The sequence below is a fragment of the Enhydra lutris genome, unplaced genomic scaffold, assembly GCF_002288905.1.
Source record: "Enhydra lutris kenyoni isolate GAN:26980312 unplaced genomic scaffold, ASM228890v2 scaffoldscaffold33, whole genome shotgun sequence".
In the NCBI taxonomy this organism is placed as follows: domain Eukaryota; kingdom Metazoa; phylum Chordata; class Mammalia; order Carnivora; family Mustelidae; genus Enhydra; species Enhydra lutris.
This window is the reverse complement of record NW_019154117.1, coordinates 11,552,660-11,577,096: the sequence shown is the minus strand read 5'-3', so window position 1 is coordinate 11,577,096 and position 24,437 is coordinate 11,552,660. Positions and strand designations below refer to the sequence as shown.

At 48.7% G+C, this 24,437-nt stretch overlaps 1 protein-coding gene across 1 annotated transcript; it reads left to right on the top strand.

The window, feature by feature from the left end:
* Window positions 1–1,701: 1,701 nt before the first annotated feature.
* Window positions 1,702–23,651, top strand: LOC111153631 (Kruppel like factor 9). The gene is made up of 2 exons (XM_022512775.1): window positions 1,702–2,610; window positions 23,372–23,651. Exons 1-2 carry the CDS (start codon window positions 2,106–2,108, stop codon window positions 23,599–23,601), a joined length of 735 nt encoding a protein of 244 aa, XP_022368483.1. The 5' UTR covers window positions 1,702–2,105; the 3' UTR covers window positions 23,602–23,651.
* Window positions 23,652–24,437: the final 786 nt, after the last annotated feature.

The window sequence follows — 24,437 nt, the reverse complement described above, 5'->3', positions numbered from 1 at the left end:
GGATCTGTATCAGTGAGAGGCAGGTACCTCTCACACCCAATTAGGAAAATCGACGTATTTTTAAGCAATCGTGCTAACAGTTTGCCTCCTGCGATAGGCATTAACTTTAGATTCTTTTCTCAGCTATCATGATGGAAAACAACTCATCGTTCATTCAGAGGGAGAGGCAAACTGAGTTCATCGGACTCCAAGACCCATGCTAATCATTGATCAAGTAATGCCACAGTATTCAATAGCTAAGGATCTCTGGCTTGTTCCAGTTCTTAGGAATCTGTTTAGCACAGTTAATATTTCACAAAATCGAAGAGCTCGGTTGTTGTATAGCCCAAAGGGCTTGGAATCATTAGATTTATGATTTCAGTTGAGCTCTGTCACTATCTACCTGATAGATAGACAAGTCATGTCCCTGCATATCACTGCTTCTAAGGGGAAGAGAACCCCTGAAATTCACCCAGGGGTTGATCGAAGGAGAATGGTGTCTTTGAAAAAGTCATACAAATTTTTGCGTCCATTTAATTGAAGATGGGTTCCAGTAGCTTCAAAACAAAACTGAAATAACTTACCTAGAGTAGATTGCATTGGGAAGGAGAGGAATGAAAAGGCATCACAGAAGCAAAGATGGGGTGTTTCCAGGTAGGAATAGTGAGCCAGTAAAAAAGACTTTGGTTTAAGACTTTGGTTTTAAGATGAATTACTCATAGTCAATTTATGCACTAGATCGAATGATTATTAAAAATCTGCCCCCAAGTATGTTGCATCCCCGAACTGAAAAAAAAAAAATGAAATGATGCTTTCTCATTTGTATTTATTCTTGGGCAACTCGGCCTGACATATTTAGTTGTTTTTTTTTTTTTTTTAAAGTTTTGACTCGGCATTGCATTTGCTCATCAACCCTGCCCTCGTATACATATCTCACTTTTACTACCAGCCACCCAAAACACGGGGATGTGTCCAGTTTCACTACAGCTCTCGGCGTTTACAAGTGTGGAGCGCCTGCTTTCGGAACGCCCTCCTGATTGGCTGGGCCCATGTCAGTGACATCAACCAACTTACTTTTGATTGGAAGGCTGGTTGCTGGGACTCTAGCGTTTGCAGGAAGTCACTTAACTGTTTGCAAGCTGGAAAACCGCACCTGAAGTTTTCTTTTGTCACGAGAGCGAGCGCAAGTGCCTGGGGAAGGCGTGTCCCCCGGCTCCGCAGGCGGGACCGCGGGCCCGGAGGCCCCGGCGCAGCTCCCGGACCGAGAGGCGCTCCGGAGGAAGGGCAGCGGCTCCCTTCCAGCCTCCCGGCTGTTACCCTTTTAAATGTCAGCGTTCGAGGCTGTCGGGGTAGCACGAGGCAGCGAAACGGAACAGTCGGATTGGCCGCACGCCTCGGTTCTAGACGCACCTCTCCACCGAAAGGCCGTTCTGACTGGCAGGGGGAGAAAGTAAACAGAGTTGAATCACCCTCCCCACTGGCCAATTGGAGGGGGTTTGGATTGTGACGTGATGGGATTCTGCGAAATTGTTACTGAGCGAGAGAATGCCGGAACGGTGCGGACCGGCCAGAGCAGGGGCTCAGAAGGCGTCCGCCGACGGGGGGAAAAGTGTCTCTTAGACGCGGCGCTCCGTCCGCCCCTCGCCACCCGCGTCGGGGTGGTCGGGTGAATGTCCTGGGGCTTTGGCTGGACGGAGAGGCGGCGGAGGGCGTGGACCGCGCTTGCAGTTTCCTCTCCCAGCGCCTCGGGGGCGTTTTCCAGCGAATAAACTTGCGGCCGCCACGTGTGGCATCTTTCCAAGGGAGCCGGCTCGGAGCGGCCGGTGCGCCCGTCGAGGGGATCACGCCGGGCGCGGGGCGCGGGCGGCGGCGAGCGGCGGCGGCGGCAGCAGCAGCGCGGCGGAGCCCGGGGCCGTGGATGCTGCGTGCGGAGGCGCTGCCGGTTACGTAAAGATGAGGGGCTGAGGTCGCCTCGCGCTCCTGCGAGTCGGAAGCGCCCCGCGCCCCCGCCCCCTTGGCCGCCGCGCCGCGCCGCGCTCGTCGTCCGAGGCCAGGGCAGGGCAAGCCGAACCTCCGCAGCCACCGCCAAGTTCGGCCGCGCCGCCGGGGCTGCTGTCGCCCGCACCATGTCCGCGGCCGCCTACATGGACTTCGTGGCTGCCCAGTGTCTGGTTTCTATTTCGAACCGCGCTGCGGTGCCGGAGCATGGGGGCGCTCCGGACGCCGAGCGACTGCGACTACCTGAGCGCGAGGTGACCAAGGAGCACGGCGACCCGGGGGACACCTGGAAGGATTACTGCACGCTGGTCACCATCGCCAAGAGCTTGTTGGACCTGAACAAGTACCGACCCATCCAGACCCCCTCGGTGTGCAGCGACAGTCTGGAGAGTCCGGATGAGGATATGGGATCCGACAGCGACGTGACCACCGAATCTGGGTCGAGTCCTTCTCACAGCCCGGAGGAGAGACAGGATCCTGGCAGCGCGCCCAGCCCGCTCTCCCTCCTCCACCCTGGAGTGGCTGCGAAGGGGAAACACGCCTCCGAAAAGAGGCACAAGTGCCCCTACAGTGGCTGTGGGAAAGTCTATGGAAAATCCTCCCATCTCAAAGCCCATTACAGAGTGCATACAGGTTAGCGGCGTCTCCCTCTCCCACCGAGCTCTGGGGTTAGTTAACCTTTGGCCGGGCAGTCCTTCCGGGCGTTAAGGACACCACGCTTGGCCTCAAGGGTGCCCACATTTTGGATAAGATGCTGTTTAACTCTTTAAAGGTTGGAGCCGCGTAGAGACGGAAAAGCTCCCTCTCTCCGTAATCGTCTCCAGTCTCTAGAAGCCATGGAGAGCCTTAACCTGGCGGGCAGAGAGAGTGCGGAGTGCCAGCCCCTGTGCGTGGCTTGGAGGGGAGTGGTGCCGCCCCTCCCGGCCCGCCCCGCCCCCAGGACTCCCGCACCCCGCGGCCGACCGTGGGGCCACCCCACCTGGGCAGGCGCTGGCACTGGGGAGGTCAAATGGCGTATCTTTTATTTGATTCTCTTGAGGGATTGCAGCGAAATGCCCAGAACCTGGGGAGAAGCGGCACGCTTTACGTGGAACCTTTTAGGGATGACTAAGGCCTCATTTAGCTGTATGCTTGCCACTTTTCAGGGCTTGCCGAGGTGGTTTTAAATTTGGCCAAGAGTCCCCAGGGAGGTTTAAAATAACACAGCTTCAGGCGGCAGAGGAGTTTGATCAAGTGATGGCTGGTGGGTTAACTTCAGGACTAGTTAGCCTTTTTAATGATAGCCTTTTTAATGAGAATCCGTAGCTGATTCCCACCCCACCCCACCCCACCCCACGATTCGTGGCACCCTCTCTACCCTGAATAGTTAGGGGGCAGGTGTGGTCCTTGCCTGAGGTCAAGGCTCGGTAGGGAACGTGGGCCTGGAGACCTCCTGGAAGGCTCTCTCCCCAGAGAGACTGAAAAGGCAGGGGCCTGGCTGAAGGAATGTGGCCAGGAAGACATATGCAGTATAAAACGGGCTTTGGAGGCGTACAGAGACCTTGGTCAGCCAATTTTGCTGATTCTGTTTAACATAACTCAGAAAAAGTTGGAAAGGGTTGGGCCGTGCTATCTCACCATCTTTAGTAACGTTCTTCTGCTGATGCTATTCTGATAAGGAAGCACAGGACTTGATCTTTTCTTGGATCCTCTGTTCCTTCGACCCTCTGACGCGATCTCGAAGAGGCTGTTGGAGTTACTTAGCCAAGTATTGTCATCTGGGGCTGTCATTGTTGGTACTTTTAAGACGAGGCCCTGGGCCTGTGGTTTTAAAATGATCATGGGTTGGGTTGGTTTGGTTTGGTTTTGCTTTTGAAAAGCAAGGCCACGTAACTGCATTTCGGATTTTATTTCCTTTGGACGGTGCTTCTTGTCGAGGTGGCTGCTGGCACGGGCGTGCAACAGAGTTTCCTGCGTGGTTAATGCCCCAAGAGGTTGTTTGGGGTTGTCACCCAAAGCTGCCCTCAAACAGCAGACTTGGAAGTTTGTATGTGTAAGGCTGTCGGAAGGCAGATGTACGCCCGGATTGGGGGATGTGACCTTTAGCGTGACTCCCCTGGGGTGAGGCAGGGGTATATTAACTGGAGGGTGTTACTCACCAGCAGCTGTTGGGCGGGCCTGGCCTTGCCAGCCATGTTCCCGGAGTTCCGTGGCTCACACTGACACCCACTGCCACCTTGAGCAAAGGCACGCTCTCCTTCAGGGAGCTGCCCGGTCGGGAGGCTGGGCTGGGGAGGCCTTGCAGGGTCTCTGTGGCAGCTACCTGAGCCTTTCTGTCTTAGAAAAAAAGATTCCTGGAGTTCTGAACCATTCAGCTGAGTGATTTTTTTCTCGGGCATTTACAGAAATGGCTGCTTATGTGTGCGTGCATTCGTGCTGATCTCTAATTCTCCATAAGGCAAGGCAGCTCAGCTGTTCCAGGAGAACCTTTTACACAGTCAGGAGTGGAAGACCGAGTGAAATGTTAATCCCATTCTAAATGCTGCAGTCGGTCTCTTGAAACTAGGGATAGGATGAGAGCAGGTGTCTTGTTTAGGTTTGGGGACTCTGGAACACCAGGACAAGGTTGAACAAAAACCTCAGCGTCTGTAAATATGGTGGGAAGCACCCTCCTACTGAAGAAGGTGTGTGTCAAGGATCCTCTTTAAATAAGAGACTTACAGGTCGTGCGTTTGGAAGTTGCAGTTTCAGCTTCAAGTTAGATTGCGTTGGGGTGGGGGGAAATGAGGTAATGTTGTTGTTGTTATTGTTTTGCTTCTTGCTGGTATTAAATCCAGAAGGTGGACCTGAGCTAGCCCTTGGAACATCTGCATTTGGTGAAGATTTTAACAGCTAAAATTCCAGCCACACCCCCCTGCTCAGTGTGGCCCAATGAGAGTCCTTCCTGCTGCGTGATCGCCTCCTAGAGCCTCCTACCTCCTACAGCTCCCACTTCCATGGACCCAGTGGCCTGAGAAGTTGAGTCATTTAAACAAAATTGCCTTTAAGCCAGTGCAGCCACTGCTGTCCTGTCCTAAGAGAGAAGGACGATTTTGAGTTCGGTTCTCCTCTGTCGTCTTGTTTCCCAGATGGGGGAAACTTCAGCGAGTTCCTTCAATTCCAAGCTGGCAAACTAGAGGCCTGCTGCTGGGTTTGCTTCGCAAATCCGTTTGGCTTGGCCAACACAGAGTTAATAGAAAAATGGAATTAGTCACCAGCATCTGAAAATCAGAAGATTCGGCCCAAATCCAGAGTTTTGGCTTTTCTGTAAAAATCAATCAGTTGGGCAGTACAGGGCCTGAATCCCTATCCAGCAACAATTGGCTTGAACTGATCATTTTTTGCAGGGCAGTGTCCTTTATTTTAGTCATTTGCATCATCCCTGCTGGCATGTAAGTTTACTACCCCTCTTTGAACCTCAGTTTCTTAATCCACTGGATAGGCTGTTACCACTGGTCTCCTCATAGGCTCTTGTGCAAAGATTAAATAACGTAGACAAAGCACCTAGCATAGGGTGCCACAAACAGAAAACCTCAAGAAACCCTGGATCTTAGAGTTTGTGTGTAATAGAGAGGGATTCCTCCAGATCAGGAACCAGGATGAACTTTTTTGTAAGTAGTACGTCAGTTTACATTTTATAATACTGTGCTCAGTTTGCTTTCCTTCAGCCCCTGGGTCAGATACTCTTTTCCAGGAATGCACTTCTAACCTTTAAGCAGCAGATCCATGGTTTAATTTGAAAAATGCCACAAATACATTCCTTCTCATTTCCAGACTTTTGGGACACTTTCGAGGGTATTTTTGGTAAGGTTACAGCTTAACAATTAGACCCATTAGAGTGCTTTGCCTGATAACACATGGAGCATATATATATATATATATTTTTTTTTTTTAATGCAAGTAATTTGAAGTTTATCCTGTCCACGGCCCCCCTGCAGACCCACACCCACGTCACTGCCATCACCTACACACACACACACACACACACACAGAAGTCCCCTCACAGCCCCCACATCCACACCCATACACTCCTCCCCCACCTCAGAGCATATACCCCAAATCGGCTCCACAAATACGCACTCACACCCCAGGCCTCTGCCACATCCCCGTCTCCTCCACCCATCATGAACACTAAAAAAAAAGAAAAAAGTTTATCCTGTTTCCTGACTTTGTGGTCACCTTGCATAGTTATATATATGGGGGTGGGTGGTAAGTCTGGGGGAAGGAAACGAGGACATCCAAATTCCAGATCGAAATCTTCCGAACCAGCTGGTGTAGACAAGGCTGACATCCCGGTGACAGAGACCTTAGGCTTTGCTCCCAGGCCGAGTGCCATTTTACTTTCTTTTCTGAAGGACTCGAGTCCGCTCTCCCCAAGTGGCGACACACGTTGAGCTTGAGGACACTGGGTATATCGTTCCAGTTCTACAGAAAATGTTTTAAAAACAACATTTTTTTTTTAATAGAGCAGAAGGACGTTTGTGTAAAATCGAGGAGACAGAGTTGCAAAACCCCCAAAAGAGCGATTGCTTCTGTTTCTCCCTCTCCTGTTTGCGTATGTCCCTGGGATACCTGAGAAAACCGGACAGAAGGGATCTGGAGGACCCTCGCCGTGGAAGGTCTCCTCCAACCCTGGAAACGGGTTTTCTGGGCTCTTTAGGAATGTCCGTTGAGCCACAAAGTTCTCTTAAAATTTTGCTAATCCAGGTGCCAGGCCTGGCTTGAGCCTCTTGTACTCGTCTCCTTTAATTATCAGAAAAAGCTTTAAAGTGAACCCTTTGGTTTAGGACAGCTTTGTCCCATCAGAGGTGTGAAGAAGGACCCATTCCATCACCCGGGAGGCAGGGGCTCAGGGACAGGGCAAGGTCTCTCTTTGGCTGCAGACCCCAGACTTGGGAGCCTCAGGGCACAAGTGTCCTCGGGGCAGGCTCTTCATTTGCCCGTGTCCAGTCTCTGCCACGTTCTCTGCTCTTCCGAGGCAGAAGGGAGGCCCTGCGTGTGGTCCCTGAGGAGACATTCTCTGCCCTGTTCTTCTCTCCATAGGGCTCCCCAAGTGATGTGGATTGTCGTATTTCATAACCTGACACGCTTCATCCAAAATAGATTTATAGCTTAGCCTGAGTGGGGCTTGCTTGCACAGGTAATTGTTTTTCTACCCCCCCACCCCCATTTTCTTTCCCCTAAGGAGACTTTAGACATTTTTTCCCTGTAATCGTCCTCCCCTCCCATGACATTTCAGTGCCACGGGAATACTGCAGGGCTGTTTGTGTCCTGAACTCCTTTAAAAGGCCACAAACCACTGTGATAGCTAAGACTTTCCTCACCTGCCAAAGATCTGATTTTTGCCCCCTTGGGGTCATATCCACCCCACTCCCCAGTGAGACTGTCTAGACACAACCTCATGCGTCTTGTCAGGAAAAAAAAAAATGACAATCTACATGCGAGAAGAAAGCAAATAGCAGCACACGGGCCGTAGCTCTAGAAGATGTGAGGTTTCTAAGGATCTCGAGGATGGACTCCTGAAGGGATTGCTTCTGGGTTTCAGACAAGAGGCTAAAACCCCCTCTATTCCCAGGAATCATGGCCCAGGTGGCCGCCGGAGCCCCAGCCCGCTGGGGATTGAGGCCTTTGGGGGGACGCAACTTCGCTTTGTTGCCAGTCCCCAAGGTAGGACCCACCGTTCCTCTTCCTCACTTCCCCTGTCCTTGCAGAAACAAAGCGGAGTTGACTTAGAAAAGCTTTTGCTGCTGACAAGGTTATTATCTCACGACAGAAAATACACACGGAGTAGAATCATAGGATGAAAACATTTTTCCCCTCTTTTCCCCTCGGATCTTTGATGAGTGGTGAGGGGACGGGAAGGGACAAGTGGGGCCTGGGGTCGGGGAGGAGGTCTCGGGACAAACACAGAGCTGTTTTGATGGCAACACCCCAGAACCTTCAGACGCAAAGATGTAACCTGAGGGAAATGAATTCGTGGATTCTGAACATAAGGGTCAGATTTACATTCTTGTCTCAATTGTTGACGTTTATCCCAAGAGCTAGTCATTCTGCAATGTCTGTGGGAAATTCCCAACTCGAACTTCCCAGGAAGAGCTATCATATGACATATTGGGAAAGCGGCTGACAATGGTCTTCCTTTGAAAAGTTCATTGGGAAGAAAAGTGGGCAGATGAGTTTCAGTATTCACTCTTCCAGGAGCCCCTGAGAGCACGTGGCGTGTGCTGGATAGAGATGGCCTTCTAGGCCATCAGGGTGATTTCTGAATGCCTTATGGTCACTGGCATTCTTTTTTTTTTTTTTTTTTTTTTTTTAAAGATTTTTGTATTCATTTATGTGACAGAGATCACAAGTAGGCAGAGAGGCAGGCAGAGAGAGAGGGGGAGGCAGGCTCCCCGCTGAGCAGAGAGCCCGATGTGAGGCTCGATCCCAGGACCCTGAGATCATGACCTGAGCTGAAGGCAGCGGCTTTAATCCACTGAGCCACCCAGGCACACCGGTCACTGGCATTCTTGATTTAAACAAACAAGATAAAACCAGCTTCATCATTTTCGTTAGTCTTGACTTCCAGATTTTTCGGGTTGTTCTCTCCCTCCCCTTGGCTGTTCTCAGGCTTAGAGAAAAAGCTTGCAGCCCTCCAGGCCTCCCCCACATCCAGCCCTCCCACCTTCTCCTAATGTTTCTCCAGCAAGCCCCACGCCCACTGAAGAACGTAAATTAGTACCTCGTAATTGGTACAAAGGCACTTTCTGTTTCTATGCAACACATGCAAAAAGGAGGGGCGACGGGAAAGGAAAAAAAAAAACCCCACAGATGGTTAAAAGGAAAGAAATGGGATCCTTTGCAGTGGTCTCTGAGCAATCCTGCCTCTTGCTCCGCCCCACTTTTTGCTGGGAAGCTAGTCATAGGCCTAGGCCTAGGTCAAAGTCCTTTGGTGCAGCAGCTGTCAGTATCAAAAGAAAATTTGGAGCTTGAAAGTGACCTTGAGGGGTCATCACATCCATCATTTTGCCTGTAGAGGAGGGTCTGGCCACCCTCTCAGGTACCGGGATTGTTCCATGGACACGCGGTCTCTTGGAGGGTTCGGAGGCTGGTCTGCTGCCCTGAGAGCCATGTGACTTTGGGCCCAGGGCCCGGCCTCCGGGGGCCCGGGTTTCCTCAGCAACACAAGAGGGCGCCCCGGACTCTGAACGGCTGTCAAAGACCTGCTAAAGGCCTGGGCAAGGCCGACCTAGAGACCTTCCCTCATGATGAATTCTTTGCAATTTTTTGATCTGCATTCTCCCCCGCCCCGCCACGGTCTCCCGAAAATTCCAACCCTCGGTTAACATTTTTTAAATCCCGGTTTAAAGAGCGGCTTCACATTAACCAAATTAACCAAACGAAAGGACAGAGGTAGTGTCAGCCCTGGGACCTCTGCCCTTTTACTATGGGAGCTGCACACTGTGAACCAGCCCGAGGCCAAGTGTCAGTGAGATTTCCTACTCCACCCTTCCTGGAGCCCTCCTGAAACTTTAATACCTTTTTGGTGCATTAAGGCCAGTAGTAAACATTTGTCTTACCCTGGCCACAAGCAGTCCCCTCAGGAAATAATAGGACTCACATTATTATGCATAGAGAATGCCTTTCCCACTAAGGGAGTGAGGGGTCTCCATTTTTTATGCCTAGGTTCCTCCAAGGCATTCATTTCCATTGGCGCTCCAAGCGCATGTTTACCAAGGTGCACCCACAGGCTTCCTTTGGAATCTGGGTGCATCGTGAGCTATGTTAGCCTCTGGAATCCTGAGCTGCGATCCAAGGGTTCTAGAGCTACAAGAACCAGCTAGCTCTCTGGCTAAGGCCGGGGCCCCTGGGTGTTCGATTTCTTTTCTTTTTTTTTAAATAAAACTGAGAATGATCACAAATTTGAACAGGAGAATGGAATGCATCCCTGATTGAGCCTTTTTAAAAAGCGAGGGCATTATTTACATAGATGAAAATAAAGAGAGGGGAGCTTAAGCCATGCAAAATTAATGACAAGGATTTGAAATGCAAGCAGCAGTATTTTGTATCAAACAAAGTGTGAACATTTTTCCAAGGCAAGTCTCCGTCGTTTTGGCAGTGAGTGCCTCCCAGAGTCGACTGGAACCAAAGTGGGAACCGGTGGGGCAGGCAACGGACAAAAGCTTTGCAGACACTTCAGAACCGCAATGAATTTTATAGATCGTCTTGGTTCAAAGGGAGGGAAAAGGAGGTTTCCCCATCTCTCCCTCCCAGGGGCCCAGCTTTGATGAGGTAGAGGCAGTGAGAAGAGTGTGTGGTGGGGAGGCCAGCCCACTCTAAAGACCTCGAATGCAGGCATCTCCAGGACAGGCCTTTGCTTCGGTAGAGAGACCAGTCAGAGCATGGGCTTTGGGGCCCTCAGACCTGTGCTCGAGTCCTGCCTCTGCCACTCTCATATGGTGCAAACTCTCTGAGCCTCAGTGTTCCCATCTGTAAAATGGAGTTCAGTGATTCAACTGACATTTTTCCGAGACTAATTCGGATGAGGTGTTTAAAGCATATCGGACAGTGTCCCCATACACCAAGAATTATAATTAAAAATAATTTACAGGTATTTCCCAGAAGGCCTCGAGGTTCCTTAGAATTTTTGTTTGCAATTCCAAAATGTCCAGCAACAGCTCATTCGTTGAAAGAATATTTATTTATTGAGTGACTGTTACAGTCATAGAGCTGTTTTAGACGTTGAAAGCAGGCACTGTGAACATTGTGAATAATAGTAATAATGGAAAATTATTAATGTTAATAGTAATAATAGAAACAGCAATAACATTCAGCATTTATTACATGCCAGCTTCTAAGCCAAATGGTTTACATACACTGTGACACTGAAACTCACAGAAGTCCTATGAGATAGGAAAGTACTCTTGTTTTATAGGAGGAATTGGACTTGGTGTCAGTTATCTTAGTCCAAGGTTGTTACTCTGGAATTTTCCTAGTGTGTTTCTAACTACCTGGAATTACGCATGGATCGTTGTTGGCCTGGACCCTGTGGGGTTCACCAGTGGAAAGAGACCCTGTCTTGCACGCCTCTCCTGGACTTGGCCCCAAGGTCCTTAGCTGTCTACTCTTGTGTTCTAACTCTGGCGCGTGGCTGGTTTTTATGAACTTTGGTTAAGAATATCTACAGAGATCTTGGACTCTGACCAAACCTATCCTATATTTTCCAAGAGCTATTCAGAACCTGCTTCCTTCCCATTGAAAAGACACCCGTCCTGGGTCCACAGCTGTATTAGTCAGGGCTCTTGGTTGCAAGAGACTGAGTCTAGACTTGGACCAGCTCCTTAAAAAAAATAGAACTTTATTGGTTCAAATTGCCCACACATCCAGGGTAGCTCTGGTTTCTGGTATCTCTGGATTCGGGGACTCAGTGTCTGGCTCTCTCCCTGGCTCAGCTCTGCGGTCCTGTGCTTTGGCTTCATTCGTAGGCAGGCTGTCTCTGGAGGGTGCTAAGGTAGCCGCCGGCGGTAGCACTCTCCCAGCCTGTCCATTCAGCAAGGAGAGAAAGTTCTCCTTTCCTAATGATCCCAGCAAAAGTCTTGGGCTTCAGTCTTCATAACTGAGCTAGAATTTTGCGCCTGTCCCTGAATTCAGTCACAGTGGCATGGCTAGGTCACATCGAACTTCTGGACTTGGGGTGTGGGGTCACCTCTCCTGCCCGAGAATTACATAGACTCAGAGTGGGAAAAGGGTAGTTTCCACAAGGAAATTCAAGGCATGCTATTTGTTACCCCAAAGAAGCAATGAATGCCAGGCAGGCAAAGCCAGCAGATACCCCCTCCATCTGCCCACGTAGAACTATAGACAGGATTTTCCAAAAAGCAGCGGTTTGACAAAATGAGAGACAGATCCGTATGACAGCATTCCCCCCACTTCCTTTGAAGAGAAAGGACTCAGAGCTATCGCTGGAGTTCATCCTTAAAGATAGGCCACCACTGCATATACTAAATGGTCTTAGCAGAAAATAGATTATTTCAACACGCATTTCTTGTGTTCAGGCTCATGCTTCATGCCGCTTCCGTGGACGTTCTAGAAGCCAGTACCCAAAACCTCTCATGGAATAAGGTTAACAGCAGCAGTGTGATAAGCAGCCCCATTCACGTTTTCTTAATTCCGGTTGTCTATCCATTTTAATGCCCAGAGAAATGAATTGTGTCTACAGGAATGTTTGTCACCCTGGGTGTGAACAGATAAAGGCCTCAAATTCACAAAGATGGGCTGTTTGTACGACAATTCCCGTTGGGGTTCACGAGTCAGTTCATTATGCGTCGTGCCCAACACCACCACCCTACTAAATAGTGAGGCAAAGATTAGCTCTTAAAAATAACTCACAAAAAAACACATAAACATGACTTAAATTCCTGTGCGGCCGTAACTCTACGGTAGTTTTGTACCTCTGCCGTTTTAATGAAAATAAGCAGAATGACAGCCGAACAGCCAGCTTTTCCTCAGTCATGTTACAAATCATCCCCGTGGCCAGCCACGAAAGGTTTGTCTAGGGAGCATTATCCGTCGGAAGCGGGGGTTCCCGGTGTAAAGAAACAGGGGCTCTGGCCCTCCAGCCTGAGTCGTCTCGATGTCCTGCTGGCTTTCACATGGCGAAGCTCTGCCCAGGGAATGCGAGCCCCAGGAGGGCTGGTGGGGGGCTGCTTGTGGAAGGTCGGACAGCTCAGCCCTGCCAAGCTTTGTGGTCCTTGGTGACAAACGCCAGGCCATAGGAATCCGTAGCTCAGCCCATTAAAGCTTGAAAAACGATTTGACGGTGGCCCATGTGGCATGTGGTCATCACAGCCTTATTGTGGGGCCAGCGGCGTACAGAGGTTGAGCCCAGAGGGAAAAGGCCGGCCGCATGTGCTGGAAAAGCATCACCAGTCCTTCTGAGCCACCGCGAGGGCCCCCCTGCCTGGCTGGCAGGTAGAGCAGGCATTTTTCCAACCAGACAGCAGTCTTGTCTCCTGGGCTTTTGTCTTTTGCCCATTGCTTGATCCGAGCCGAAGGCGTTAGTCCTGGATCGCGGTTGCTTGAGATTGGGAGCTGCGGATGCTACATATCATTAGACCTAAGTGCGCAAATGGAAAGGGAATCCTTGTATTTGCGAAGGAGGCCAGATGTCTCATTGGCGCTTGTAAAGCAACTGTGTGCATCGGGCACGAATGTCCCAGTCACAAGCCCGAGGTGTGCAAAGATGTCACTCCATAACCAGAGCTGGGCTCTTGAGCACTGCCCCTTATTCTCCACACCCCCCTCCCCGTCCCCAGCCCCTACCGCTTTGGGCTGTTGATGCAGAAATGTCATCTTGACTCCTATTCAGGGTCTCTCTGTCACTTCTATTGAACTGCATTCTTTTTTAGGTAAATGTTTGCAAAAATCAGCATTCTCTCTCCCTCTCCCTTTGCCTTTCTTTCTCCTGGGAGTGAGCTAGTATTTGGGAAGCAAGAAGTCCCCCTCTTTTCTTTCTGACATCATGGGAGGGCTGTGTATCTTGCACACTATGCTTTGACCTTGATGGTCCTCTCTGGGGTGTCATGCGCCGGCTTAGGTCTCAGTCCTCATGTGTTGACCTCCTCTGCTCGAAAGGGCCTCTGGAGAGTGGCAGATCCTTGTGCTCTGTGACTCGGGATGCCAGGGACATTCTCCCAGCTGTGTGGGCCTGGGCTCAGGAACACCCAGTCCCTTTCCCCACCCTACATTTGGGGTGTAGGCTAGGAGGCATGCACCGAGACCCTCCTCTCGGCGTGGCTGCCCAACTCCAGCCGTCGGGTGCCCTGCCACGGGATGGAGGGGACTTCCCCAGAGCGGCTGGTGCAGTCTCCAGGCCAGGTGACAGTGGCCACTCCCTGGGACTGCTCACACCTATTACTAACAAGACAGTAGAGAATACAGGACCTTTCTTAGGGACCATCAACATCTGTTCTGTAAACTCAGCCCCTCCAGCCTCTTTATAGTTCAGGTGTCGGTAGGAAGCACTGGTCCAGTCAAGAGACTTGAAACTGTGCATGCCCTCCCGAAGTCAGCCCGTCTGGGAAGAAGAACCCAGGACTAAGAGAATGAGAGAAGCCCGTGGTAGGAGGCCCGTTCTCCAGTGAGTTAGAGCCTTTGCTCTTCTTTCACATCTAATCTTGTCTTGTGCTCTGAGTTGAAGGAGGCGTTTGAAAACTGGTTCTCATCCTGGCATACCCTTGGACAAGCCCTCTGCCCTCTGAGTTGGCTTTATCTGTCAGGTTTGACAGGTTTGAATCTGATGGTTCTCAAAGTCATCCAAAATGCAAAGATCCAAAGAATCTATGTTCTCAGGATGGTTTTGCCATTAAACATTTATATCCCGCTCAGTGTTTAGTGGGTTCATTTATTATTTCTCTTTCCCACAAACAACTGGGCAGAAGCCACATAGTCTGGGATGGGCGGGAAGACTGTGGGCGTGGGAGTCAGCTAATCTGAGCCCAGACCTAGCTGTGTGCTTGGGAGTGGGGGTAAGGTCACTCCACCTCTGCCAGCTCCAGTGGGGCCATATGACTGAGACATGAGGACATTTCTCTCGCTAGGTTGAGAACCCAGAGTCAAGAATCTGGTGTCCACTGTCTCTCCTTCTGAGGTCCCAGCACACGAGTGAACTCCCAGATCAGTTGAGGTTGGGGACACACAAACAATATTCAGACAGGCTTGCTTCCTAGACACCAACGTCAAGCGTCCCATGATAGATGTTACAGACACACCCACCACTTCCCAGCTCAGAACCTAGAGAATGGAGCGGGCTGCTTTCCACAGATAGACACAGGGGCCAGGAAGTAAAATCACACATTCAAGCTCTAAAATGACTCTGTTATATCAACCAGTGGAATATAAAAAGAAACCAGATCACAAGTGGGATTCAGAGAGGGGCCAAGAGCAAATGGCAGTATAATGGGATGGCAGTAGATATGGGGCAGGACGATTCTTCCAGAGCCGATGAAGTGTTTTTATTTTTTCAGAGCCTCTGCATGTGCAGGTCGCAATAATTCTGGCAAACGGGAGACTTTCGGTTTTTCTTCTGACTTTTGATTTCTTGAATTTTGAGGTCATAGTTAATTGGAGCAACGTATGCAGGGAAGTGTGGAATTGTCTGTTGCCCACCTCTTCTGTCAAGTGCATGGTCCTGCTGCATTTGAGGGTCAAGGACATGAAAAAGAATAGAGCAAAGGCTCACATTCTGTACCTGTAATAGCGTCGCTTTCCAGTAGGAACGAGGATAGGTGATGGTGGACAATGGGATGGTCAGGGCAGTCGGGACGGGTATGTATCCCGCCAGCCTCATCTGGGAACACTGTATGGGACCCTGGGGTTTGCACTCCTGCATACACTCACTCCCTGGCTTCCCAATGAACGCACGCCACAGTGTTGCAGCCTTGCCATTACTGTCCATGTAACTCTGAAGGGAGATTCCCACCTGTCCTTGTGGGGCGATTTTTTTCTTAAGTACAGAAAAAGTTGGCGGGGGGAGAAGAGGAGTAAGGAAACAGGTGAAGTGTCCTCTGAAAGTTTCTTACGTTATAACAGTTTGAGAAGGAAACAGAACGATGCTCCTTTCTTTGGTCTTGGACACTGGAATGTTATTTCCCAGTAGAAAGTAAATACCTGAGCCCGCTCCCCATTCTCTGTGTAGAATATATTCTTGATCAGCGATCAGTCCATTCATGGAAAACTTTAAACTCAAATTCATCTGTTTCCTTTGTTTTGTGTAAGACTTTTTTCTGACTTTGTCTTATGAAAGAAACTTCTACTTAACTGTTTTTAAAAAATCAGAAAATACAACAGAAAGTGTTACTCTTAATCCCCCCACCTGTAGACATCTACTGTCCATATTCTGTATATACTGTTCCAGGGTTTTCTCCCTCCATAGATGCTGCTCATACATTTGTATATAGCCCATCACACTCTGCTCTTTTCACCTAGTGGTGTCTTACTAACCTTTTCCGTTTCATTCTGTAACAGCCTAGTACCTTTGTAACAAATATACATTTTCCCACTGGACGGACACACTACAATGTAGCAAGCTGTTTCTCTATTGTTAAGTTGTTATCAAGTTTTAGCTCTTATGAACCAAGCAGGTATCCCTGTATACTTTTGTCTTCCTCTCTAATTAATATCAGAAGTAATTCCTAGACGAATGTATTGCCAGATAGCTCTAGATCAATTATAAGTCCCACTTTTGCAGGAGTTGTCTGTTTCCTCATGCCTCCACTAATGATGGATCCATGTACAAACTTTTTCTTTTTTTTTTATAAGTAGGCACCATGCCCAGCATGGAGCCCAACACAGGGCTTGAACTCATGACCTTGAGGTCAAAAGTCAGATGCTTAACCAACTGAGCCACCCAGATGCCCCATATGCACATACTTTTGAACATTTTTGCCTGCTTGATAAATATTTCATTGATGTCTTAATTGTTTTGATTACTTGTGAGATTAAATATATTTCCATTTATTTATTTATTGGCCATTAATATTTATTTTGCAAATTACTTATTTGCATCCTTGTGCCATTTTATTAAATTCGGTTATTAGTTTTGATTTGTAAGTGTCCCTTTTGTATTATGGATTTTAACCTTTTGTCTTACGCCGCAATTTCCTTTATTAGTTCACCATTCTGACTCAAATTTTTTCACTCATGTATATTTTTACCACGCAGAAGTTAGAAATTTTTATGTATTTCACAACTACTCTTCCAATAGGATTTTGCCTTTGGTTTCATGTTTAGACAAACTCTCCCCACTCCAGGATTCTAAAAATAGTCACCTATACTTTCTCTCACCTCTGTGGTTTTATATTTTACATTTATGTATATAGCTCATTTGGAATTTCTTGAAGGAAATGGTATAAGGTAGGGATCGAGATTTAATCTTTTCAGATGTCTATACCATTTATTGAGTTAAACATTCATTTTGTCACTAATTTGGAACATCCCATCCCTGATGAGTCTTCGGTTTATTTTCAGACTTGACTCAGTTCCACTGAGTTGTCTTTTCCTGTGCTGGTCTTGCACTGTCTTAATTGTTACAGCTTTAATCATACATTGTAATAACTGGTATCACTAGTGTTCACTTATTGTTGTTCTATTGCAAAATTTTCTTGGCAAGTGGAGTGTACTTATTCTTCCAAATTCACTTTAAAATAATTTTGTCAAGTTCAAGAAAAAATAATTTCTAAGGTATGTGTTAATTTCATAGACGAATTTGTACAGCATTGCCATATTCTACCATTGAATCGTATCATCCGAGAGCATGGGAAGTGTTCCATTTGTTCATTTTCTTTTATATCAGGGTCTGATGATTTTCTTCATTCAGGTCCTGAACTTTTATCATTAGGCTCATCCTGACTGGCTGTGGTTAACATATAAGAAAACCACTGCTCTTTTGTATATTTATACCTGAGAACGCATTTTTTAAATTTATATTAGTTTTTTTCGGTATTTCTCTTCGACTTTCCAAATAGAAAGTTGTATCAACTGCAAATAATCCTATCACCTTCCCCTTCTGATGATTTACTTCTTCCTTTGTTATCTAATGGCACTCAGCAGCATTTCCTGAACATTAAGTAGCTATAGGGATGGGGACAGTGTCCATTCATGCCTCCAGCCCGACTAATAGAATGCTACCTTTATCTTCCTGTTGACCTTGCTGGGGAAGTGTTTTGGATCTATATTTTTCTACCCTGTTAAGGAATAATTCTTCTGTTTTCCTAAAAGCTTTTATTAGGGCTGGATGTTGAATTTTAGCAAACACTATTTTGCATTTTGCAAGGGAAAATACATGTGGGAGTGAGTGTATTAGTCGGTTTAAAGGGGGAATCATTATCAATGTGATTTTCTAATGTTAGCTTATCCTTTTATCTTTGGAATCCTAGTTGCTTTTTTATGATCAAAACGCACTATTTTCTCCTCAAGAAGCGGCCCTGATTTTGTCCATCTGCAAGAAGCCATGATTCCTAATTGGCATTTTTGGAGTTCTGTCCTGAAAAGGAGGCCTCACACCCTTAGATTTGTTTTACAAGAGGGAGTTCCCTTTGGTAGAAGGCATGGGAGGTTCATGAAGAGTGTATTTTTAACCTTCCTTTCTTGATTAAGGTCAGCCCCTTTTAGGCTCTTCCACGGAGCTGTGAAACAGAAGGGGAGAAGAGCCAGGTGGAAAAGCAAGTGTGTTGAAAGCATAGGCCTCCCGGACCCTGGGCCCATATCTCACTGGCAGCCTTTCTGAACCCAAGGGAGCCTGGACAAAGTTGAGTATAACCAGCTGGCAATCCCCACATTGTCCTCTTTCTTCCCTTGTACGGAGAACTCACCACTTGGCGTTGTCCACTAACCCCCAGGTAGAGTGGAGGCTCCTTCTTAAAAACAACGAGCGGAGCCGTCCTTTGGGCTAAGTAGGCAAGTGCGCAAGCGCATAGCCAGCAGCCTCTACTCCCCTCCTCTCGAACCCCTTGGAGGCCCAGGAGACCTCTGGAGGCCTGACCTTTGTCTGCAAAAAAGTCTTTTACACACCGTGTGCCATACTGGATCAGTAGCTATTCTGATCCAGTTAATTTTCTACTCCAAGCCGAGCCTGTCACTGAGAGGTGCTTAGCTCACTGCCGAAAGGGGAGGGGAGCGGTATGGAAATAATGAGAACGCAGGAGCTTGTGCTGTTAAGAGCTCTGCACCGGTAAAGCAAGAGTTTATTGTGTCACTGCCTCTGGGTATGTTTTCCTGTAAAGGCCAGAAATAAAACACTAGGACATGCCTGTTCTTCCCACCCCCCTCCCCTGGAGAACGGTAACGCTCTCATTAATACTGACAAATTTAAAGATTCTTTAATTGAGAGTTGCTGTGCTGTGTGATTTGGTCGGTGTGAAGAAACTTAACTGTTCTTTTGTGGGCCTTAGCACTGAGCGGAATTCCAGGCCTGACTTGATTTACCCTTAGCTGTAGGATGATGGGACAACAGCCACAGCTTCTCCAAGACCTCTCTTTTCCTCCTCTGTCCCGTGATCTCTGGTCCCATTCACCTTTAAATTCTGTTCCTTCTCCGCATAGGATTTCTCCATTCCATACTTTCTTAGGTGCAAAGCATGTATCATTTTTTTAGATGATACCTTATTATGTGTCTATTATTAGCGAACATGCCGAAATGTATCCCAGAGTAGGCTGCAGAACCTTCACGGGTTAAAGAGGTGGGTGGTTTCAAAGGGCTACAAATCCTAAGTCCCCAAGAAGAACCCAGGCTTCCTGCACGCACACATTGTCTGGCTGGCACAATGCTTTGTAAAGTGTTGAATCCGAATGCCTTTGAAGGGGATAAAGCCCTATCCAGCACAACCCGTGAATGCACCTGGTGTTTCACCCATTTTTACCATGTGTCTGGCTCCTGAAAACATCTGGACTTGCAAACTCTGGTGTACACCAGGTACAAGTTCATGTCTTCAGGGTGAGATCATGGGTTGGCCATCTTTCTCCGCAGGACCCCTTAACAAAGCTTTTAGGCGTTGTCGGCCGTACAGTGTCTGCAGCCACTGTTTGACCCCGCTGTCGGAGTGAGAAAGCCGCCATAGATAACAATACCCAAACAGACGAATGTGGCTGTGGTCCAATTAACTTGGGATATGGACATGGCGATTTGAATTTCATCAAACTTTCTCCTATCCCAGAATATTATTGTTCTTTTGATTTCCCCACACACCACCCCCCAGCCAATTTGGTAAAAAACCAAAGTAAAAATGGTGTTTATACCATTTTAACTCACAGACTTTACAAAAATAGATGGCAGGTCAGATTTGGCCTGTGGGCTATAGCTTGCTAAACCCCGATTTAGATCACTGACCCAAAGCTCCTAATGTTTTCCCAAAGGATCCGAGAAAAATAAAAAATGATCCTGGAGATTCTACACTAGGAATTCACATCCAAGTAGATCTTTTATTAAATGCTTAGAAACTGTAAGGTGGAATTATACGAGTTATATGAGTCTAACAAAGGCTGCTGTCGGCTCGGATTTGCTCTGGGCTCAGTAGGTGGCCCTCTCTTCTCTGAAACGGATAAAGATGCTACGTCAAAGGCAGCATCTGGGTTAGAAGCAAGAGAATAATCACAGGGTGACAGCCATGAGGGGCAGTGAAGACAGTGTAGCCATAAGCTAGACTGAAGGTGAATTCAATGGGGAGGGACCCTGATTACACTTGAAACATACATACATCACAAGCATAAATACTTAATAGTTCCGTACATACAGCTGATTCAAGCTTCATGACCATTTTCCATTGACTCCTCTCTTCCATCAAGCCATCTTCCTAAAACAGAGGAAGTACCTTCTTTCTCTTTCCAATGCAGAGGATAGCAGAGTGGTCTTCTGATCCATTTTTTCCACAGTGGACACAGATCTGTTCCAATAAATTAACCTCCTCTCATGACTCACTTGAAAGAAACATGTGCTAGTGAGTAAGCTAAACCACATTACCACTCCTCTAAGAAAAATCACTCTGACGAGATTTTGTCCTAACAAGCACCGAGAAAACACCAGAATTTTCCTTTCTGTCGCTTTTCTCACCACCAAATCACAAAGCAGGGGAGAGATGGTTCCAGTATGGAGGGAGCGGGGACGGTTGTTTGTTTGGCATGCTTTGGTTTGGTTTGGTTTTATAATTCATCGCTGTATGAATTCTAACCCTTCATTATATTTTTTAACATAACATGTTTAAGAGAACATTTCTCCCATAAACCTTTCACAGGGATTCAGAGGACCCCAGCTGTGTAACTCTGAATTACAACTGAAAGACAACTCTGAGGCTGGAGTTGTCTTCCCCAGCGATCTGGGAACTTCTGAGTAGGTCTGGTCATGTGAGTGACCCCAGCTATATGTACACACACACTCACACACACTCACACACACTTGCACACACTTAGGAAGTAACTAAATGCTTGGCAGTATAAGCAGCACAAAAATCAGACCTGATGTTGTCCTCATCCCAGGGGGTTCAACCTTGTTGGGTTATGCCAACCTGCATTCCACCTTTTTGTTCCAAGCTCTGAACCGGGTAGAATGCTGTTGGATCTGGCAGAAGTTGCAAAAGTGTGGTTTCCAATTCTGTGTTGTTGAGTTTTTCAGAGGGTTCAGTTTGAAGTACAGTTTCTTTTCGTTTTGTTTTGGGGGGTGTTGGCCCTCCTGGAGTCTTTGAGCATATTCACGCCTCCTGAACCCCAGCACCTGTCCACCTCGGGTAGGACTTGGCATTCATCGGTGTCCCGTTGCCTTGTGCTACTGTGGCTCTCCAGCCCCCGGCGAAGCAAGGGTTTACACCCAGACCCACATGTAACGAAGCTATTGGTACAGATTTGTTTTGCACATAACGGTTTCCCGTAAGAACAAGGAGATTGACCAGGGCGTGATGACCATTGCACTGCTGAGAGAACAGCAAATAAAATCTTAGCCATGTGTGGACTGTCATCGAGATGACACAGGCTTGGTTTTGTTGTTATTATCGGTATTTCTACATCTCTGGCCCAGGGTAGGAGAAGCAGAGGGGGGAAGGATGAATAATATTTGCATGACTCAGAGGCACCGCACCAGGCAGCCCTCAGCCTTTTGAGTCTCTGGGTTCCAGGAAGGTGGGGACAGAAGTGAGAAAACATGCACTCCTCACACCTACCAAAGGAGTGTCTGGAGAGTTCTGCGGAAGGCAGGAGCCTGTGTGCCCGGGGTCTGTGAGGCCGCTGCTTTGGGCTGTGCTTGAATGAGGTGAGAAGTAGGCAGGCAGGCACGCACAGAGAGGGCCGCACAAGGCCCTCTCATCTTAAACGGCTCATTCTGCCTTTCAGCTTTTGTGTGGGTCCGGCCGACGTGGCCACGGGCCCTCTCCTGCCACAGCAGGGACCAGGAGGCCCCCCAGGGCTAACCTGATCACATCGGGAGGGGGAAGCTTAGCTGCATTTTAATTAAGTGGGACATGGAGACAATATGGTGAATCAGGAAAGCCACTGCGAAGGAGGGGCTGCTGGAAATTCCATCAAGTGCTGAGCCTGTTTCCTCATCTGTGAAATGGGCCACTTCCAAGGGGCGTCCTATGAGAAATCAGTGTGATAAGGCATGTGAAGCCCTTAGCTCCTACTGTTTTAGAATAATGTTAATTCTTTGATGAGGAATATGAAAGAAACTAGGGCCACTTAGTCTGAACAGAGACTAGAGAAAGACAGAAGAGCTGTCTTCAGATAGTTAAAGGATTATTACGCAGCAGAGGGAACAAATGTATTTTTTGTATAGGACAATATGACTTGGGGCGCCTGGCTGGCTAAATCAGAGGAGGATGTGACTTTTTTTTTTTAAGATTTTATTTATTTATTTGACAGAGATCACAAGTAGGCAGAGAGGCAGGCGGGGGGGCGGGCAGGCTCCCCGCTGAGCAGAGAGCCCCATGCGGGGTTTGATCCCAGGACCCTGGGATCATGACCTGAGCTCAAGGCAGAGGCTTTAAACCCACTGAGCCACCCAGGCACCCCTGAAGAGTATGTGACTCTCGATGTCAGGGTTGTGAGTTTGAGCCCCCACTGGGGCATAGAGATTAATAATAATAATAATAATAAAACAATATGACTTAAAATATGGCCTTCACAGGGAAGCACATTCCAGGTCTCTAAAAGTATTTGTTACCAAGATGCTCAGGAACAAGCAGGCTTTCTTGTTGGGTGCCGGCCTCCCTGTCCCCAGACTGGCCCTGACAGAGGATCGGTGACCACAGAACTCAGGAGCTCTAGGGGAAACACCTGCTCTAGGGGAGCCTAGCGGCCTCAGCAAATCCAGGAAGGGCTAAGGTTCCTGACTCCCTGGGAGAACCTGTGCGACCAGCCACCACGTAGAATAACCAGCCCCCTCCCCCAAATAATAGTAGTAATAATAATGATGATGATGATAGCAGCCAAGGCGCTCAGGAGTCCCCTGAGTATAACACAGCAGGTTCCTTTGCGTGGAGAACATGATTCAGGGTAATGTCCTCAGGGTATTTATTGGTCTGTTAGGTGTCCCTGAGGGGGTGGCTTAGGCGACAGAAATGTGTCTCTCGGTGTGGGAGGGTCCGCAGCGCTGCTTCCTTCCGAGGCCTCCGTCAGGGTCCTCTGCGAAGACTCTGTCCCCACATGCAGTCCCGTGCCTGGTCCCGGGGGGTCAGGGTGCCAGCCCAGCGATGGGGACGGGTGGGGGGGAGGGTGCCGGGGGCGGGGGCGCACGCCATGGGCCCGCGGGCCTCGCCTGCGGGGCCGTGTCGCGCGGGTCCCGGGGCTGCTTGGCGCCTTCCGCGACGTTGCTGTCTCACCCGCGTCCTGTCTCGACCCCCCCTCCCCCCCGCAGGTGAGCGGCCCTTCCCCTGCACGTGGCCAGACTGCCTTAAAAAGTTCTCGCGCTCGGACGAGCTGACGCGCCACTACCGGACGCACACGGGCGAGAAGCAGTTCCGCTGCCCGCTGTGCGAGAAGCGCTTCATGAGGAGCGACCACCTCACCAAGCACGCGCGGCGCCACACCGAGTTCCACCCCAGTATGATCAAGCGCTCGAAAAAGGCGCTGGCCCACCCCTTGTGAGCGGGGGCGCGCGCCCGCCGGACCCAACCGCGCCAGCGCCCGGGGACACGGCTGGCCGCCAGGGGGCGCGCTGCGGGGGGCGCGGGGCCCTGCCCGCGGCCGCGCCCGCGCTCCTCTCCCCGCAGCGGTTTCTGAAAAGCACAGCGCAGCCCGCGATCCAAGCCCACCCTGGGGCCCCTTGCAGAGGCAGCTCGGAACCGTCTCTGACTGCTGGAGGGAAGGCGGATGCTTTGGTTCTGGTTTTTTTTTTTTCTCTCTCTCTCTCCTTTATTTTTTTGGGGGGGGGGGTGGGTGGGGGGGGGGGGGGGGGGGGAAAGGGCAAGGAGGGGGGGGGGGGGGGGGGTAAACTTTTAAAGATTCAACACTGGTGTACATACGTCTGACCCGGTGAGCGGACCTGTGGCGTCACACAGTGATTCTGGGCCCTTTGTGCTTGCTGTCTCAGAATTGTTTTCTTACCTTTTCGATGTAATGACGAGTGTGCTTCGGTTTCTTTAGCAAAACCACTCTCTTGAATCACGTTAACCTTTGAGATTAAAAAAAAAAAAAAAACACACAAAAACCAACAAAAAACACGCCATAGCACAGCTGTCTTCATGCAAGCAAGAGCACATCTATTCCAGCATGATCTGTCATTTAAAGACTTGAAAACAACAACAAAAATTACTTAGAGTCAATGGGTAAGCAGTCTGAATTTATACTAATCAAGACAAACCTCTAAAAGGTTACACTAAGTACAGAACTTTTAAACCTTGCTTTGTATGAATTGTACTTTTTGAACATAAGCTGCACTTTTATTTTCTAATGCAGAGGAGGAATAAGTGAAATATGTGCTT